At 48.0% G+C, this 20,277-nt stretch overlaps 2 protein-coding genes across 2 annotated transcripts; one reads left to right on the forward strand and one right to left on the reverse strand.

Annotated features, from left to right (window-relative positions):
• Positions 1-2,142: 2,142 nt before the first annotated feature.
• Positions 2,143-10,760, forward strand: LOC104459334 (solute carrier family 2, facilitated glucose transporter member 5-like). Its single transcript, XM_010078002.1, has 12 exons — positions 2,143-2,196; positions 3,776-3,874; positions 4,299-4,459; positions 4,948-5,072; positions 6,987-7,139; positions 7,224-7,349; positions 7,646-7,833; positions 8,219-8,329; positions 8,789-8,890; positions 9,293-9,368; positions 9,735-9,862; positions 10,527-10,760. The coding sequence occupies exons 1-12, from the start codon at positions 2,143-2,145 to the stop codon at positions 10,758-10,760; spliced, it is 1,557 nt and encodes a 518-aa protein (XP_010076304.1).
• Positions 10,761-12,704: 1,944 nt separating this feature from the next.
• CA6 (carbonic anhydrase VI) lies at positions 12,705-19,491 on the reverse strand. Its single transcript, XM_010078003.1, has 9 exons — positions 19,413-19,491; positions 17,795-17,974; positions 16,487-16,635; positions 16,024-16,119; positions 15,413-15,479; positions 15,145-15,302; positions 14,454-14,577; positions 13,884-13,982; positions 12,705-13,354 (listed from the first exon to the last, which is right to left on the reverse strand). Exons 1-9 carry the CDS (start codon positions 19,489-19,491, stop codon positions 12,705-12,707), a joined length of 1,602 nt encoding a protein of 533 aa, XP_010076305.1.
• Positions 19,492-20,277: the final 786 nt, after the last annotated feature.

Genomic DNA, 20,277 nt, shown 5'->3' on the forward strand with positions numbered 1-20,277 from the left:
AGGATCCAGCTTTGAGCACAGGCAGTTGGGTTGAGTGTAAATAGCTCCCTGGACACGTGCAAGGGAGAACTCTACATGTGGTGGGGAAGTGCAGAGGAGAGAAGATGCTGAGCTGGGTTATTTATTGTCTTCAGGCAAGCCCCCTCTGGGGTGAAGAGCAAAAATCAAAAATGTGCTTGTAAAATGTCTATAAAATTAGCGCTCTGTTCTTTGCCCAAGTCCAACAGGATCTCAGCTGTTGAAGTTATACCCCTGCAAATTGCTTTGAACTTCCAAGAGGTTCAGTCCCCATCCCGTCTCCCTTCATCGATCTCTTCCAAGATCATCCCGGTGCCAATTACTACCTTAGGGATGTTGTCACCGGATTGCTGCTGTGGTTGGCAAACATTCAAAGCCTTCTGCCGCCATAAGCAAATATTGACTGTGCTGAAGGATTTCTGGTGGCAATCATCCATGTCCTGTTTGATTGCTGGATGTGTCAAGCTTGTCTCTTCAAGTTCAGGGAAGGAGTTTAAAGACCACGACAGAATTCTCCTTTCTTATAATTCCTGAGTATCAGAGCAGCTGTCATTCTGCCCAGAGCTCCCAGAAGAATGACACTGTCTTTAAAAAACAGGAATTTCGTGAAAAGTTTGTCCTCCCTGCAGCTGCCCCAGCCCAGGGGCAGGATGGTTCGCTTTCCATTTTCCCTTTTCTGGCCAAAGAGCTGCGAAAGTTAGAACTAAACTAGTTGTGGAGTGAGCGATGACCTGATGGCCTGTCCTGTTTGTTTTGGGTGCTTTGAGCAGTGGTTGAAGAGCTGAGCTAGCTCCACGTGTCTCATTGAGTGCCAGCTAGCTGCGTTCTCTCCATGGGGATGCAGAGGGAGGTGGAAAAAGATGAGTTATGGGTGAAACTAATCTTCTGGCTTGCATCCTTTCAGTCTGGACACCACGTGATAGGTGGGACTATGGAGCAGGAGCAGTTCATGAAGGACACAGGAGTGTTCTTGACGTACGATCCACTGTTAAGATATCCCAGCAATCATCCTTAAGGATGTTAAATTATAACGAACACAATCAAAGACAAATGACAAGAAGTCTAGGGACCAAGTTCCACTACCCCAAAGCAACAGGACTCTGTTCCCCCTTGTATTTTTAGAGCAGGATGCTTTCGCCTGGAGGAAGGGAGGCTGCAACCAGTCTAAGGATGCATGCAAGACCCATGAACTCCTGTTGCTCAAGAGGATGCTTTTTTTTTTTAAGCTGGTTGTTAAAGACAGACCAATAACAACACATTTAGATGTCTGTTTCTCCAGCTGCTGGAGCTATCTGTGAACTTTGCATTTCTCTGATAAACTCTAGACACTGTAGTCGATTATTAACCAAGTCTTGGCCTGTTCAAAGTAGCCTCGTAGCATAGGAGGTTAATACAAAGCCAGCAACACGTGCTCTACTGTGCATGTAGAGGGAAAGGAACTAATGTGCTTTGGTGGGAAAAGTCTGTTCTGTTCAGTGTGTTCAAAAGCACAAATCAGAGGATGGACCTGTTCTCTGCAAACGTGCCCTGAGCAAGCTGGTCCGTGCAAGGTAGGACAGCGAGCAGCACCTTGGCCCCAGGGCAGGTATGTGATTTGTGGCTGCCAGAGGGTTAATGCTGTTCAGTTTTATCGCTGCAGCCCCGTGGCAAAACCCCTCTGTTGGCAGGGCTGCTCCCCCAGAACGCCCGTTTTTCCGTTTTTCCCTGGAATGCGGCAGTTGCCAGGCAGCATCTGCACGAAGGAGCAGCAGCTCTATTGCTGGAGACATCATGTGCACCTAGCTGGGGAAATCAGCTCGTTTAGCAACTTCTGCGATAAGCCTGCTCCTTCCAGTGTGACAGATAAGCCTGTTTTCCGCCGTAGCTAGGCAGCACCTCTGCTTTGAGTCAGGATCTGGCAAAAGAACGTCTGATCTAGCAGCGACAGCCTTGACCAAGGAGGAGAGGAGACCCGAGGCGGTGGCGTGGAGTAAGGGAACGGTCAGCACCGTACTGGGGCTGGTGGAGCTTGGCGGTGATTGGGTGTTTTCTGAAAAATCAGTAAAGGTTTTTCTGTGCAGGGCGTTTCCATCCCTGTTTTGGCTATAAAAGCCTGGACTCGGCGTTTGTGACTCAAACACCAAAATGAAGTTGAAAAGAGAGAAGCAGGAGAGCTCTGACCATAGAGGTTCAAAGGGGGTAAGTATGCCGGAGTCCCTCCAGCTTCAGCCTGATGCAGAGGAAGGTTTTTGAGAGCTGCAGGTAGCTGGAGAGGAGGGAGAAGACTGAGATCTTCTGGGCTGACATCCATGGCTGATCTCCCAGGGAGAGCAGGGATGTGTGTTCTTGAACCCAGTTTACATCTGCAGCGTTGCGCTGAGGCTCCTGATTTTCTCTTTGCCTGCAGCTGACCCACTGTGTCACTTGTGGGTGACTTTCCCCTTCTCTGTGTGAGTCTTTTCTTCCCTACTTTCTCACCAGTTTTAGGCTGCACGTGCTTCTGGCTGGGGGCTGCCTTTCGGAGCAGCTTTTTTCTGGGGTTGTGCACAATGCAATGCTTGTGTACCTCTGGGTTTTCCTAAAAGGGCTGAATGTGGAGAGCTGACCCCCGTGGCTCTTTGGAGCTCCTGGGGTTTGTTTAATGAGAGCAAGGCAGCTGGCTTTTCGTCACCGATGGGGGAATGTCCACGCTCCTAGAGAATGGAGCTGGAAGCATCAGCTTCCTCCCGATCTTCATTCCAAGATCAACTTGGATTTTGCTCTCCTGCGGTGCCTGAAGCTCTGCAGATCTGTGTAGGTGAGCTGCTGGAGCTTCTGAGGAGTAGAAGGTGGACCAGCAGCTGTTGGGACAAATGTGCAATTGGGGAAAGGACAGATCCTGCATGTGGGACCTGAGTTGAGTGCTGGGACATTAAACCTTGCAGACATTCATGATGGTGACAGAGAATGAGATGTCTGAATGAAAAATTAGTTTATTGATGTAGCAGCAGTGAGATATATTAGTGAGCTATTAAAAAAAAAAAACAAAAAAAAACCAAAAAACCCAAACCAGAACAGCTCAGTCAACACAGCAGGGCCAGCCTGAGGACTGAATAGCAACTAAATTGTTATGAAAAGCAAGTTGCTTGTAACCCTGAGGTCGCTATACCCACAAACCGTGGCTGGATCCTACTCCAGATGACAACTTCACCCTTCTGTGTAACTGCAAAGTGCTGCTCTTATTCCCTGCAACCAAGCCCTCCCTGAGCTGCTTGGATAAGTTCTAATTGACTTCAGCAGCAATGTGACTAGATCCATAAACAGCTTGATCCCGAAACGTGGGAGGCAGAGTAAGCCAGCCTGTGAAAGCAGAACAAATGAACAGGAAAGGGATTTTTGCCACTTTGTGCAAAATATATTTTTTTTTTAAAGCTTTCCTGTGCCAATATCCTGGGTTATTTCACTAACCAATTTGCATGTTGGAAAAAGAATAATTGCAAACAACTTTTTTTTCCCCCCTGTGGGATGATATTTTAAGAATGGTAACTTAGTTATTCATCATCCAAACCATCCATCAATACCAGGAAAGAGTAGAATGAATTACTGCTAATGACTATGTGCAAATCAAGCAGAACAGAATGAGTTATAATGCAAACAACCCTTTGAGCTTGCTTTATACAGTAACACCAAAACACCCAAGGCAAGCCTTAAAGTATTTGTTTTTACTAAATGCCACTTATGCCTGGAAGCCAAGCCTGCCTCTAAAGTGGGTTTTTTGTGTTTTCTTTCCCCTCTGCAGGTAATGACGCTTTCGCTCGCACTGGTAGCACTGATATCTGCATTTGGATCTTCTTTCCAGTACGGCTACAACGTGTCTGTGATCAATTCTCCAGCCCCAGTAGGTTGGACTGTGGAGTGGACCATGACCTGGCCCTGGGTTTACAAACAGAATACGGCAGGAGGGTGACAGCAGATACGGGTGCTTGGGCGGAGATGCCTGTAATTCTCTGTGCTTTGAGTCACCGGGCACCTGGGGGTTCCCCGGGATAGAAGAGGGGCTGTTAAGGTGTGTAACGCAGAGATGGGGCGTGAGGAATGCCTCCCCTTCTGGAAAGCAGGCACGTCCTGTAAGGCAGGATAACTTTAGTCGCAGTTATCCACCCCAGGGTTCTCCATCCCTCTCTTGCGTTCATTTTCCAACCTAGTCATTCTGGTTTTTATCAAGACATTTGTTTCAAGCTTTATGGCATTTGTTGTTAACCAGCTTTTACAGCATGAAAACCTGACTGACGGTGCTAAACGTGTTCTGTGTTTCATTCCAGTACATGCAAGAGTTTTACAACCAAACCTACCTCGACAGGCATGGAGTGCCTATGGACAGCGGCTTCCAGACATTTCTCTGGTCTCTTACTGTGTCCATGTTCCCTCTGGGTGGTTTTTTTGGGTCCCTCATCGTGTGGCCTATGGTCAACAACTGCGGCCGGTATGTTTGACATCCTTCACTAGCAGTTAGCGGGGTTCAGAGGAGACTCGCCTCAGCGGTCGCTCCGGTTTGCCGAGCCCAGCGGGAGCGTGCCTGTGTCTCGCACACCTTGATCGTCAGATAGACGGGCGGGGGGTTAGCTGCTGGACTCAGCAGAGTACGTGTTGTCTCGCACGTGCAGAAGAACTTATATGGTATCAATATGGTCAAGGCCAGGCTGTGTGCTGAGCGCTGAGCCAGGCAGAGGGCAATGGTAAAAGTTCTGGGCTGGGAGCTGAGATTAGGACCAACTTGTGCTGCTTGGCTTTCCTGAGCGGTTCTTTCCAGAAGCCGTCATTCCCTGCAGGAAAAAGGGGACAATCGCCTTTTTCTCTTTGGGATGGGGATTCATTTGAGTTTTGGACAGTATAAAACCGAAAGGAATCTATCTGCTACTGGGGCCTTAGAAAAAATAAAATGAACCTGTTTCCTTCTCGGTTACTTTGCAGAAAGGGCACTTTGCTGATAAATAACATCTTGTCCATTACTGGTGCAATCCTTATGAGCACCTCAGAGCTAGCAAAATCCTTTGAAGTAATCATCCTTGCACGTGTTCTCATGGGAATCTACGCCGGTAAGTGAGAGGCTGGGTGGTAAAGGGAGAGCAGTAAATATGATCTTGGCTATGAGAAGGGTTTTTATTCTCACAACAGCTGGTTTCACAGGTAGCCCATTTTAGCCCTGCCTCTGTAACAATGCTGTAGTTGCTTGAATAACAGTTGGCATCTGCATGTTGCAGAGGTCCTAAAGATCTCTAGAGAACAATGGCAGTGAGACAGGAATTTCAGATGTGCAGAGGAGATGTGCTCTAGGTGCAGCCATCATTTGCAATGAGCATCTGCCAGGCACTGGAGCTCCCACTGCCGGGGAAAAGGGCTGATAAGAATCTGTTTTCCCAGACATCTTAAAGCAGGTAGCCTTTTGCTTTTTGACATAATCAGAAACAGAATAGTCCTAACTCAAAGTCATTGGAGACAATGCCAGATCTGATAATCCAGTCCTGGAACTGACTGGTCTTCCTGCAGGGGGAAAAGAAATGTTAAAAGGGAGAGTGAAGGGTCCAGAGACACCGGATTTACCACAGAGATAGTGGGAAGCTGAGGAGAGTGCTCCAAGGTTAATTAGTGACTTGGGATATCCTGTAAAGATCAAATGAGAAAACAAGAACCTGACAGAGGAAAACAGCCTGGTCTGTGACATGCAGCAATTGCAGCTGGTGAGCTACAGCAGGAAACCGGGCTGGTCCAAGGGCTTTGCTTTGGCTTTGGGCTCTCCTAAGCCTGGCAGCTGCTCTCAGCATTGGTTCTCTGAATAAATCCCAAGGCAGCTCTTAAGTGTGATCCCTCTTTCTAGTTATTTATGGCTGGCTGTCCTGACTTGCTGTTCACAGCCCTCGCTGGAGCCGGGGAGGTGGTGTCTGGGGTGGGAGGGATGGTGCTGAGCTGAGCCCAGCCAGCGCCTTGGGTCTGCGGGGACCCAGCCATCCCCTGCCCCGCTGCTGGTGGCACTGGTGACAGCCCTGTAGTGACAGGGCTTCATCAGCAAAGGTGTGAACAGTTAGAAAGCCGCTGTTCCTCGAACACGGTAGTGCAGGAGTCAGTGCTAGTGTGTCTTAACTGAGGCAATTAAAAGGCTGGTTATAGTGAGAACTGAAAACACACCTCCCGAGTTTAGTTTTATAACTAAACTAAAGTTTTAGTTTTCTAGTTGCTTTAATATTTGTTTCCCTGGCTTTTGGCTTTCAGATAACAGCTTGATCACCTTTGTAACTCAGCCCCCCAAGGCTAGGAACTTGAGAAACGTAAGATAAGAGTCTCGTGTGGTCATTTGACTCCAGGAATTTGGGGTTTGTGTGTCAGGAGTTACAGTGTGAGGATGGGAGCTGGCAGCTCCCTGGGGTTACAGTGGGTAACCACGCAATGTTCCTCAAAATAACCTGTGTCCTTAGTGTCCTGTTAGGTAGAAATATCTGCTCCAGTGTGCTACCTGTAAGAGATCTCAAACCAGCAAAGCTCTCTGCAAAATGTTACTGAGCGATTAAATGAGTCATCAATTTTTAAAAGCCAGCAAGAAGTCACATCCCTCCACCCTCACATCAGGTTGTTTGGATACTGATTTCTTTCTGATTTTCTGAGAGGGAGCGGGACAAACGTCTTGCTCCTGGAGAAGCCAGACTCCTGGGCCTTTGAGAGCACCAGATGCAGTGATGGATTTTGTGCCTCCCCCTTACTGAATGACCCCATGCCATGTGGTTTTTTTGTCCCATCTTTCACTGAAGAGTGAGGAAAACATTCCCACTTTATTCACTGGCCAGGAGATGATGTTAAATCTTCAGCTGGAGCAGAAGGGTCTGAGTGTGAGGTTTCCATATGTTCTGTGATCCAGCAGGGATCACTTTGGTCTCCCATGGGAAGAGGCATCTTCCTGAAGATGGTGAGTGTGCTGATGTCAGGCAGCTGCATGTCTAACGTTCTTCTCTAACTACTAGGTCTGGCCTCCAATGTGGTTCCCATGTTCCTTGGAGAAATGGCCCCCAAGAATCTGCGAGGCGCTATAGGGGTGGTGCCCCAGCTCTTCATCACCATTGGGATCCTCGTAGCTCAGTTGCTTGGTCTCAGCTTCATCCTTGGGAATGACTCGGGTAAAGCCCTGCCTCGGGACCTTTTCTGTGTGCTCTGCTGGGGACAGATTTCTCACAGTTGTCATCTTGTCTCTCTCGTTGCAGGCTGGCCTGTGCTGCTGGGGCTCACGGGGATCCCGTCGCTGATTCAGCTCGTTATATTGCCCTGCTTCCCCGAGAGTCCCAGGTATCTGCTGATACAAAAGGGCAAGGAAGAGGAAGCACGAAAAGGTACGGTATGGTCCTTTAATGAAAGGGGAGGTAGAATGGGATAGATCTGACCATGGGACGTGACTGACAGCAACCAACAGTGAAGCAAGCGAGCGTGAAATTCCTCATTAATGTGTTGCTGGTGGATGGAATTCCTGCAGCATTGCTCCTTTCTCTGCACGTGTGAATCCCTGACTTCCCACCATGGCAACACTGTTGGCCATGGTTTATGCATTGGTCTGTCTTGGTCTGAAGCAGGAGAGCTCATTGTAGACCTGCTCTCTGGGATCCGTAACTCACCTTCCTCTCCCAACCAGCTCTGCGGAGGCTGAGAGGCTGGGATGATGTGAATGATGAGATAGAAGAGATGCGCCGAGAAGACCAGTCCGAAAAGGAAGAAGGCCAATTCTCTGTTCTCAGCCTGTGCACCTTCAAAGGCTTGCGATGGCAGCTCATCTCTATTATAGTCATGATGATGGGCCAGCAGCTCTCTGGGATTAATGCGGTGAGTGGGAAAGGCCAGTGGGGTGAAGAATGAAGGGATGGACTTCAGTGGATGGTGCGGAGCAGTGCTGACACAGGAGCTGTGACCTAGGACATAGGAGTACCCCTTCTTCAGGGACACTGGTTCTGCATCACAGTGTGGTGGGCTGACCCTGGCCAGTACCAAATCCAGTTCACACATGGCACAGATACAAACTGTCCTGTTAAGGATGGTTTGGATGGTTTTAAAGTGTTTGTGCCTGGATCCAAACACCAATGTCTCCAGAAATCAAATAATTCAGTTCTCAGGTTTCTCTGTACCAGTTCCAGCATGTAAAAGCAGACAAAATGGGTTTTCTGTGTTCTGCCTTCGGCCACGTATAAACACTGCTGTGGTTTTGTTGCAGGTCTTCTACTACGCAGACAGAATCTTCCAGTCGGCTGGTGTGCAGGAAAACAACGTTCAGTTCGTCACTGTCTCCATAGGTGCCATCAACGTTGTCATGACTTTGGTTGCTGTGAGTTTCTGTTTGAGTTCTAGCTTGTCTGTTCTCCCTGGTCTGTCTCTGTTTCTGTTGGGTTATGTCATCTCTACACTGTGAGGTGCTTTGCATGATACGTGCCCTGCAGCGTCCCTTGGTTGCAGGCAGCTCTGTTAACCAAAGTGACTAATCATGCTGATTTCTCACATCTCCAAAGTGTTCAGTCTCCAGTCTCTAGGCTGTCCTTTTGCTGGCCAGGGTTACCACTCTGGGTTTTCACTCAGTTCTTGCTGGGACTGGGTACTGAAGAATGGCTTTGTCTACTCTCTGTGTTCTTGATACATTTTTGCAGTTCCTGGGTGACTTCATACCCATGATCCATCATCAAATTTCATTGAGTTTCTTAAAAGACAAAGACTACCTTAATAAATTTGTTCTGGAATAAGAAGTGCTGTGCCCCAGGTTTCTGGTCTCACCCTCTTCTTTCTCTTTCAGGTTTTCATTGTGGAATCCCTGGGGAGGAGAATCCTTCTCCTTGCTGGCTTTGGGTTGTGCTGTGTCTCCTGTGCAGTGTTGACTTTGGCTCTCAATCTCCAGGTGGGTAGTTGAGTGGCTCAGGTGATCCTACCCCTGCGTTTCTGGACCTTCCAGGGAGCAGGCCATGGGTGTGTTTTGAAGTTGCTTCTCCACCCTGGGAGGGACAGTATGGAAGGTCTCTGTACTTGTATATCTACCTAAAGTAAACCCAGGACAAGCTGTGGTCCTGCCTGTCTGAATATGACTTCCAGTACTCATGTTCATAATACCTGTTACATCCATTTGTTGGAAGGGAGGATCATACCCACACTATGGTTTTTGTGGCTGATTATGGACGTAGCTGGCAATGGAGGGTGACACTGGCTTTAGAACACCTTCAGGTCTCACTGCAAATAGTGCCTTGAATGGGTTGGTGACTGTCAGATAGGAACCACATCCAAGCTGTGATCCAATTCTTCACAGACCACAGTCCCGTCGATGTCGTACCTCAGCATCACGTGTGTCATTGTGTACATCATTGGACACGCTATTGGAGCCAGTAAGTATGCATGGTTTAGTCCAGTCTCCTCCACAAGCTGAGTAAAGCCAAGTGTTAAAGATGATCTTTAAGGTCCCTTCCAACCCAAACCATTCCACGATTCTACAATCAACCTTATTTCACAACTTGTGCTGGAGATGGCTTCATGGTTAAGGTGCAGCCATAGGAGAGAAGAGGTTGATTGCTGTTTGTGAGCTTAGGAAAGTCATTTAGTTGCCCTGTTTTTTTAATTTAATCCATTATTTGCTTTATTGGATGTTTCTAAACAGTGGTGGTTTAGAAACCATTGTCTGCCACTGAAATGAACAGTGTAATCTCAGAATTCAGAGTGCCTTTGGGATTTCAAAATATGCAACTACCTTCCAGGTCCCATTCCCTCCGTGATGATCACGGAGATGTTCCTGCAGTCATCCCGGCCCGCGGCGTTCATGGTGGGTGGGTCTGTGCACTGGCTATGCAACTTCACTGTGGGCCTTGTGTTCCTCTACATGGAGGTAAGATACGATCACACCACAGGGCAAGACTTCAGCTTAAAATTAGTATCTTCACCCCTGTGTTCTTACAGAGAGCCCTTTTAACCCCGAGAGCCATAAAAGCCCAGGTTAGTTCCCAGTACCTGTATGCAGGATTATCTATTAAGGCCAAGAAAGTGATGTTAATCAGCATTTTTTTATCACCTCTGTCTCTTGCACATGCTTTAAAAGAAGGCAGTTATTTTTCCAGATGAATGTCTGATTCTGAGTTCAGGAGCACGGAAAAGATTGCAAATTCCCCATCTTTCATTTTAGCCACTCTTAGCTTTTGATCTCCAGGTCACCAGTTCAACCTGATCCCCAACGGCAGTGCCCCATAAATTGCTGCAGTTGCTGATTTTAGCCTGTGCAAAGGGAGCTGGTGAGTTTAGTTTGATTTATGTAACAGACTCTCACCTCCTTTTCCAGTAAATGTTTGGTGGTTTACAGTAAATCCATGGTGGTGATATGAGATGACGGAATCTAGAACCACCCCTAACTTTTAGTCGTTCAACTTAAAATACGTGCACATCACCGTGGCTGCTTTTTTTGATAGGTGTTGCCAGGTTCAGTGTGTCCAAATCATGGCATGTACCCAACTGGAGTATTTGTCTGATCCCTGCTCTGTCTTCTTTCATTGCTCTAGGCTGGGCTGGGGCCCTACAGCTTCCTCATCTTCTGTGCCATCTGCCTTGCCACCATGGTTTACGTCTTCTTTATTGTTCCTGAGACAAAGAACAAAACCTTCATGGAAATCAACAAGATCATGGCCAAGAGGAACAAGGTGGAGATTCGGGAAGACAAAGAGGAGCTCAAGAATGTCGAACCTGTCCCAGGTGGGCAGGCAGAGAAGAAAGAAAACTTCAGCACTAAGCTGTGACCCAGGCCAGTGTTTGGCCTGGCCCAGATATTTTTCAGGATCTGTTAAAAACATCTATTCATGGATTGATACTGATCTTCACTCAGATCTTCTGCAAACTTCCCACAGCAGGAGTTTCCAAATAAGCCATTGTGTCTTGAGAGTGTTCTGGTGTGAGTGATTGTCAGGACCGTTCCACTTCACTGGGATAGCCACTGCCAAGACAAATTAACCATTCGTGGTATTTGTCACAGGGAAAGGGCAAGATCCTCAGCTAGCTCTGATTGTGATCAAGTAACCCACGTCCTAAGGTGATGTATGTCCCTGATGTCCTGACTGACACATCTCAGGTGACACAAGCCAGTGCTTGGGCTGGGTTTTGGTCAGTCATGTGCAAGGAGTGCACCGTATTCCTCTGAGGAACTGTGTGTTTGGAGGTCCAGCATGAGTGGTGGCCTTTGGTGCCCTGGAGTGGAGAGTGTCGGGTTGTTCTGAGGTACTGTGTAGATGGGCTGATAATGGTGTTTATCCCATCAACTCTTGGCCTTCCTTTGTGTGCTTCAAAGGACCAGCTAACCTGGAAATGCAATCACCATGGTCTCACCCTGCTCACCCAACTCTCCTTCAAATCAAACCTAGTCCTCAACTGTTGCTGATGAGTCCTTCCCAAGCCTTATTGTTGAGGTTAGGAGTCACCCATCTGGCTGATGCATATTCACAGCCAATTTGTACCCATTGCCTTGTAGCCTTTGAGGTATTTAGCTCATTTCACTCCCTAGGGTTTACCCTTCAGTTGTCAGACCAACTCTTAATAATCCCATATCCCTGCTCTGTAGGTATGAGCCAGTTGGAGCTCGTCCATCCCCCAGAGATACATGGTATTGAACCCAGGAAGAACCTCCCTGCTGCATTGTAGGAGTCAAATTCAGGTTGATTCCAGTGCGATGAGCCAGAGATTGGAGCCTGTGTTTACAAACTTGTCCAAACTTGTCTTTAGCTTCTCACATTGAGTTGCTTAAACTTAGTTTTTTGAAATAACTTGAAACCACTTGAAAAAGACTTCAGATGGTTTAGAGCTTGGTTCTTCTGTTGTCCAAAAAGTCCTATTCATCACCTGACGTGCAGTTAACCTATCTCACGTGTCAAGTTTAGACATGGATTTTATTTCAGGGTTGTGCAAGGCTGGGTGCTTGGTGGGCTTCCACAAATCAAGCACCCCAACCGGAATCTCTGCAGTGAATTTATTACAAAAAACTGCAAGTTAATTATATGCTAAGTACTTCCCTTTACAAGTGATTGGATAGTGATTTACATATTATTTTAATAAACTTACCTGTGGTTGCATCATGCAATCTTGCTACTGTGGCTATTCAGTGAGTAAGGGTCTGCTCCTGGAGGTGGGTACCCTTTTGTCTAGAGGTGTGTTTTGCTATGTATAGTAGCATATCATGAGATAGTCCACCGAAGGACAGTTCAGCCTTAACTTTCTTTGCCAATCTCTTTGTCAATTATTAATGACATGACTTGATAAATACAGTCTTCTAAAGTCCATATGTCGAGGTGGTTCCTTAAAGTAATGCTTTGCTCTTTTAATTTCTACTAGCCTAGTTTTTCTTATTATCTTAGTATCTAATTGCTAGGAACAGCACACAACACTCTGACCAAAGGGTGGGTCCTTGGCATGTAGGAAGATCTGCGTATGGGGACGCAAGTCAAACCCCTGGGAGGGATGTGACAATACGAAGAGTTGGACTGTGCCAAGCTCCGCTCTATTCTTTGCCTCTGTCCCACTGATGGAGGCTTTCCTCCCATGTACCCACTTGGAAAAATGACCTGGAGCACTAGCAGGTGCATTGAGCCTATACAAAGCAGGAGGAGAAACAAGCAAATAATCTAAGTTTTCCTTGGTTTCCCCAGCAAGCAGTTTGGATTCTTCTGCTGCCTTAAAAAAAAAAAAGTTGTGGGTCACTGACAGCTGGTGTCAGGCTCCAGAACCACCCCCCCAAAGAGGGTCATGGAGGTTTCTCCCCATGCAATGATATCTCCCTTCAGTTGTCCTGGTTTGCACAGTGCAAGTGCCCGAACTTCTGCAGGACTGAGAACTTGGCTCCACAGGTTCACCTGGGTCATCCACCCTGCAAAACCATTGGAGAATGTCCCAAGAAGAGTGTCTCTGTCTTTCCCAAGGACAAGTGTCCCTCCAGCCTGGCTCACGTAACCCTTCTGGATACTCTTGGCTTTCCCAGCTGCTCCATTGAGCCATAGATTTGCCATTCCAGCCTGGGAGGCCCATGCCATGCAGTAGTGTAGCCAATCTTTTGCCTTGTGGTAGAGGGGGAAGCTGATGAAGTGGCCTCCTATCCACAATCCCACCTCTGTGCCCACCGTCACCACCAGCTCGTTATCCCTCTCCTGGGTGGCGTAGGAAAGAACCGTCTGGCTGCCGGCGTGCTGGGCTTTTGTCCAGAAACACAAGGTGAAGGCTTGGAGAGACATATCATGGAGGGGATGGACATTCACAAAACTCTCAATGTTCTCCACAGGGAAGTAGAAAGCTGGAAAAGTGTGGGATTTTGTACCTGAAATAACCAAAAAGGCAGCGGTTACATTTCCTGCTGTGCTTCTAAATCAGCCCAAATCCTGAAGAATACCCCCATGGGAATGGGTAGGGCTGGGGCAGTCCCAGCTGGCTTGAGCCACGGTTACTGGCGTGTGTCGTGCCGACAGGGAAGGGGCTTGGCATGATGAAAAGCTTGGCTCCCTCACCCAGTGGTTTGGGTAAAATCACTTCTTTTCCCTTTTTTTCTCTTTTCTCATCTTGTATAAAATAGAGATGATCATGGAATCATAGAATCATTAGGGTTGGAAAAGACCTCAAGGATCATCAAGTGATCAGTAGTTATCCTAGGGGAACTGTGGGCTTAAATCCCTCACTGTTTGTAAAAATGTCCTTAGGTGTTGCAGGAGAAAGCTGCAGTTGCTGTAGTTGAAGAATTTCCATCAGCAGGTCTAGATATGGGATAAAATTCTACCTGCACGTATCAGTGCCAAACCTGTTAATGATTTAGGCCATCAAGGACAGCAGGGCGTGGGCTCTTCGTCCTTGGAAGGTAAGCTGGACCCGAGCAGCCGTGTGTTTCTTACCTACATGACTCACTCCGTTCAGCAGCTCTCTCTTCATGTCTTGGAGCTGCATCTGGATTTGTTCCAGCCTGAGGTTGAATTCTTCTGGATGGCATTGTTCTAGAGCAATCAGACAGTAGAATTTACAGAAGGCCAGGACCTGCACATGGTAGATTTTCTCCTTTCTAGTTTGTAGAAGGTGTGGGGAAAGCATTTGGTTTAAAATGCAGCGGTGCCTGGCTCATCAGCCACACCAGGGCTGTTCCTACAGCGGTTCCTGCACCGCACCCGTAAGGATCAGACCCACCTGAACCCAGAATTCTGGTGTGTGCCATGTAGCATCCCTTATCTTGGGAGATCCATGTGACACCACTGCCATCAAAACAGGGGCTGGCACACCGCCTACAGCCAGCACCACACTGTTAGAAGCAAGACGTGTTGGCAGCGGACAAAGAGGCACACGGGCCATCTCCACCCCTGCTGCTGGGAAAGGTGATCACCATGCCTAGCTTCAGGGATTTACAACTCCTTCCATGGGGGTTTCTTGTTCCTTCTGGGGGAAAGGTGGGTCCTGCCTGCTGCCCCCTTTACCTTGGGTGAGTTGGGCTCTGAAGGACGACTCCACCACCCGCCCGTTGAGGGGCTGAGCGTGCCGGTAGTCATTGCGCAGCGTCCTGTTGTGCCAGTCCAGCAAGGTGTTCTCCAGGAGGCTGATCTGTGAGCAACGCAGGCTTGTTACGGAGGGCAAGGGGGACAATGGTTCTGCCTACAAGGGCAGAGCAGATTGTGTAGCTTGGGATTAAACCCAGCAATTTGTTATAGAGGAACCCATGGAGTCTCTCACTGAGTATTAATGAAGGAAAGGAATAAACATGAGTGTTCTTATCAGCTCATTCACAATAAAAATATTTTGCCTGAATTGCTCTGTAATTAGTTTAATGTTATGAATGGCTTTGCCATGTTTTTGGCAGTTTTGGGGGGCTTTCTTGCAGTAATTTTTGCTTTGTTGATTCTGACTGATCTTTGCCTTTTTGTAGAGCTTCAGTATGGTTGAGTTTAACTGAGCAGAGAGCTTTCTTATCGCTCACCAGACCCTGGGTAACCTACCCCTTGCTGTGGTGCAGCATCATGGTGTCACTACAGCCACCTGCCATTGCAGTTGCGTAAAGCCTACCCCAAAAACCTTTGGTGAGAAATGCCCCGTTAGCTCCTGCCAAGCTGGTCCGACGGTCACTGGAGAATGGAAAAGGAAACTTGTGTTTCCTTTTCAGCAATGGCTCACCTGCGTGTGCGAGAGGACAATGGGAGAACGGAAGATGGTCCAGATGATGCTCTCGGAGCAGGGCGGGGTTGTGAGCGAGCCCTGGTACCTGTAGAAGTGTGAGAGGTTTTCTGGCAGCATGGCTTGGATATCCAGAGAGCTGAGCTTTGTGGATTGGCCTCAAAAGGAAACAGAGAGGCGGTATTGCCGATGATCTGTTCCCAGAACCAGTGCGTACGTACAGGCGTTGAGAATATCAGGGATGGAGAAAGGCGTTCCCAGGTCTTACCTGCAAACCTGATTTTTGCCAGTTTGGAAATGAATTCACTGTAGTAAGTATTCTCAAAGTGCCCATCCTAAACACAGCACAGAAACTTGAACACAAGGTTAGTGACCTGCCTGTCTTTCTATTCTACTGATCAGCGTGGGGGACTAATTGATGAATTGGGAGACAAAGAGAACAAATATTATCACAGATCTCTTGACAGGCTGGACAATCCTAGGCCTGATAAGGTATGTCGGGTATTATAGTGAACTACAAGGATCCTTTCTCACCACTTCTCAATCCACATAGAATTAAGTGTTCCCATTTTCAAATCAGAGAGAGGAATTGAGGTACAGCAGGGAAAACCCAGCTGCCACACCTGAGAATCCCTCTCTTCTTTTTATGGGGGAAATTCTTCTTGGGCTCCCAAGTTGCATTGCCTGGTATTGTGTGACCCTCAGATGGGATAAGGGAAGAAGAGTCCTGCTGCAGCCCAGCTTCCCCAAACTGGTGCCAGACATCATTTCTTAGGATAGACATGCAAACCTAGTACAGGCTGCTTGTGTCTGGACTGCTATTAGAATAAATGGTGATCATGGGCTGGCTTTGCTCAGCAGCCTGGTCATCAAACCTACCGCATACAGGAAGGCAAGCACAGCCAGTCCATTCGGTTTGTCTTTGGCTTCTTCAAAGCTTGAGTAGTCAGCAGAGTTGTAATGGACAATGTGCAGCTGGCAGAAGAAAGAGAGGAGTGATAAATGGCTTCCTCGGGGCTTTAATGGACCCAGTGCAGGCTGGAGGGAGAACCAAGTCCTGCTGCTTGTGCCTCACAGCACGGACAAATAGACCTTTAGTTCAATAGGTTTGTGATTAATATGGAAGAAAACTCAATCTTCGATATTAATGCTATCATAGTGGCTTTTTTTAGAGCTTTCTGTGCCAGCATCCTCAGGCTCAGCCCCTCCACTGCACCAACCCCTGCGCTTGCAGGATGCTGTTCCTCCCCTTTGCGTTGCCTCCCGCAGGCTTTGGCTGCAGCTTCCCTTTTCCCCAGACTTGCGATGCACCCTCCCTCCAGCCCCCCCCGTTCACAGGTACCTCTGCAAAGTATCTCATCCCGTCCAGGGTGTGTTCGGAGCCGCTGGTCTCCAGGTCCAGGCCCCCCCAGTGCAGGTGCATCTGTACGGCGGGGGAGGGACCTGGGAGCCCTCCGGAGATGTGCATGGTGGGTGGCAAATCGATCTGAACTGGGAAAACAGGGTTGGAGACAGCAATGGGTGCAGCCATGCCTATTCTTGTTCTATTAGAGTGCTTTGTGCCAGTTCCACCCTCTCTGGAATAAACTGGCACGGTCACGGTCAGGGCACTAACCCCAATACACAAGGAAAACCACTGGAGCTTAAAGATAGGTGTGCTTAAAATCTTTCCTGCCCTCAGGTTTGTGCACACACAGAGCACACCAGGCACAAAGGTGACGGGGCTCTAGCTGTCTCTGCAGATTTTTTTTTCCATCTGAGCAGCTCTGGCTTTCTCCTTACACACTAATAAAAGTGCTTTAATGCTCATCTCTCCCACAGTATGTCACATCTGCCAGGGCTCTGCACAGATTTTTTTAAACTACTTTATCCCCCTTTTCTTCCTTGGAAATAGAAACCAACAAAGTGGCTGGCCTCATCTAACCTGTCGTCATAATTTCCAGGGTTCTGGACTTTCCTAGGCACAGGCATCCTGGGCCACAGCCTTGGAAGTCTGCAGAGGCTGTGGCTGTATTAATGCTTGAAGGATTGGGAGAGACAGATCTCTTTGCTTCTTCTGGCCAAGCAATAGTCACAAAGAGACTATGATATATTTGCATTAAAATGCCACAAATCCTATATTATGTTAATAAATGTGCCAAACCTCGGAGTGAGGATGGAGAATTGCCTCACCTTAATGAAAGCCCACAAAAAGCCTTTGCTTCGCTGCTGCTGGCCTGGTCCCTGCACTGTTGGCTGCCAGCATCACCCGCTGTCATGGAAAGGGTGCATGAGAGGCCCCTGGATGCTGCATGTGCAGTGAGCCATGCACACACTGGGAGCTGTGTGTGTACCGTGACCACGCATGTGCAGTGACCCATGCGTGTACCGTGAGCTGGGCACGCACCGTGCCATGGCTTGGGGCAAAAATGGGGCTGAAGGGGACAGGCACCACTTGCTCCCTGTGCCTTGGCGCTTCTCCTTCTGCCAGAAAGGTGCCCAGCTCTCTTTCTGCCAGAAAGGTGCCCAGCAGCTAGAGCTGCTGCAGGACCAAATAAATGCCTTGAGCTGCATGCCCTGGGCACTGTTTCAGGCTCCTCCTTTGTCGGCAATGACTTCTTGCCCAGCTCCTCTTTTAGGTAAGTAATGAGAAGGATGCCCCCAGCCTTACCCGAGTGACCGTTGTTGGTCATCGTGAAATCCCCTTGCAAAGGCCCATCGTAACCAGTCAGCTCCAGCTGCAGTAACTGGGGGTTGTACCTCACTTTTCTCCTCTGGATGTCAATGGGAGACTGGTGCTTCCCAGCGCAGTCTGTAAAGTGCTTTCCCCAGTGCTCTTCATCCAGCTCTCCTTCTGTGCAGAGGAGGAGAAGCAAGCCTGGTCATCAGGTGAGAACCACGGTTAGCTCAGGAGTCAGAAACTCTCCTGGTTTGCCGGCAGGACATACTCATCCCTTGGTAATAGCACCAGGAGCTGCAGCAATAAAAGGTGTCTCTGCTCTCCCTAGAGTGCAAATAGACATTGCTCTGGCTGCAGGACAACTGTGCTGCAAAAATAAGAAACCTGCATTGCAGTAAGAGCTTATTGATTGCTGGAGAGCGCAAGAGCAGCGGTGTTTATACAGAAATGGGGATTCAAGTGGGTCTCTGCTGCTAAAGGTGTGGAATCGGGCTCCTCTGCATGGTGTCACTAGCTCGGGCACAAACGTTGGACATGGGATGAAGAACCAAAGGCCCTGGCTTCACCTGCATATGGTCATCATCTCTGCAAGTATTTAATATTAAAATCCTCCTGTGGTCACCGATGGAGGAAGCAAAAGCGTAGGAGCCCTGGCGTGCTGGGTACTATCCATTCTCCAGGGGCTCTAAGGCTCTTAGCCCTAATTTGATTCCCTCGCTATCATGGCTGTGACTGACCATCGGTGTGGAAAGTGTGATCTATTGATCAATATCAGAGTCATGTCTGTCTGAGGTGACTACAGCGAAGGAATAATCATCATGGGATTGTCCAACTCACTGACTTCAAACCCTGCAGAGACGGTTTGGAAGGAGAGGTGATTGTTTTAAATAGAAAAGAATTGAAAGCTACTTCATCATCTTCCTAATTTTCATATTATTATAATTACAGCCACACCTGGGCATTTGTTACTATTTGCCATTTCTTGTCTTTTTATTTCATTTAGGCAATGTCAGTTTGGGGGGTATTTGTTTCCTGACATCGATTAAATCTGGGGGGGCTTACTGTCCTAATTGCAATATTGCCTCTATTCAATAGCCTTTGTTTTAGCTTGATTCCCAGCCCTGTGAAGATCATAAAAGGACTGCCATTTACTTCAACCAGCTCTGCAAACAACACCATGAAACAAATGAAAATCAGCTAAAATTACACAAAATATCTAAATACATAACTAAGTGCTTCTTAGTGATCTGTACTGCATGGGGTATGACAATAAACTAATCAGCAGGCAGTATTTAAAGCTTTTCCTTCCAGGATCATCCAAAGGGCAGCTTTTATTCCAACACACTGTCAAGATTTTCCCCATTGTTTGAACCTCATCTGTCTGCCAACGTGTCCCAGACCACACAAAGGAGTAAAAAGGGGTGATGTGTAAGAGAATTGCTTTCAAGCCACACAGGCATCAATAAAGGGGAATAAATTAGCTGCTCTGTGGAGATCTTTCAGTAAGGGAAAAAGAGTCAAGCTGAGTGTTGCCTCTGCAGCAGGAAAAGGATGGGAGCATCCTTAGCAACCGGCACTCCCCCAAAAAACAGCCTCGTTTTTTTGTTACCTGTGTACGTCCAGTGCACGTCGTGAGAGCAGCCCAGCGGCACCAGGAGCAGGGGGAACCAGCCAGCTGTGATCCGCATGGCTCTCACAGGATCTGCAGAGCCGAGGGGGGAGTGCATGGCTTTAAAAATCCTCAGGAGCATAAACACCGATTTACTCCAGGTCTGGCCTTTCCATCCCACCCTTCTCCCCCATCCAAAGCAATATCAGCAAACACCGACACAGAGATATTTTATGTGAACAGTCAGCTTTAAATGTTAAAGGCACTTTATGGATCCTCTGAATGAAGCTGTCCAGTTTTGAAAGAAGAGAACTGGTTTCCCCCAATGGAAGGGGGGTTTCCCCCAATGTCCAAAGCTGCTGGCCCTGGCATTGCTGTCTGACCCCGGCTGCCACCCACCCTTTGCCCATTTTGTGATCCGTTCATTCCCAATGAGCATTCTCCTGAGCTTCAGCAGCTGCTCTGGACATCTTCAGACACTTGATTTCCTTCAAAATGTGTCCCAGCTAAATAATTGCCCAAGGTCCAGTAAAAAAAGCCATTTGTCAGAGCAGGGAACAAGAGAGTGGATTTCCTGCCTTTTGTATCCTCTGACCAGGCAAATGTCATTCCCTTTGAAAACCCTCCTCCTCCCCCTGGAACGACATGCTGCCTCCAGCCCTTTCTGCCCAGCAGTGCCTCCCAGCCCATAAACCCAGGGTTTAATAACAAAAGGGAGCAGAAATCTCCCCAGAATGGAATTCCTGGTCCTGAGAAGAGCTACAGCCTCCCCCAGATGCAGTAGGACTTTGCTGCTGATTTTAGGTGATGGGCAGCAATGCTAAACATTAGGCAAGAGAGCTCCCATCAGCAGAATCTCAGCACT

The sequence above is a fragment of the Pterocles gutturalis genome, unplaced genomic scaffold (genome assembly GCF_000699245.1).
Source record: "Pterocles gutturalis isolate BGI_N339 unplaced genomic scaffold, ASM69924v1 scaffold24278, whole genome shotgun sequence".
NCBI lineage: Eukaryota > Metazoa > Chordata > Aves > Pterocliformes > Pteroclidae > Pterocles > Pterocles gutturalis.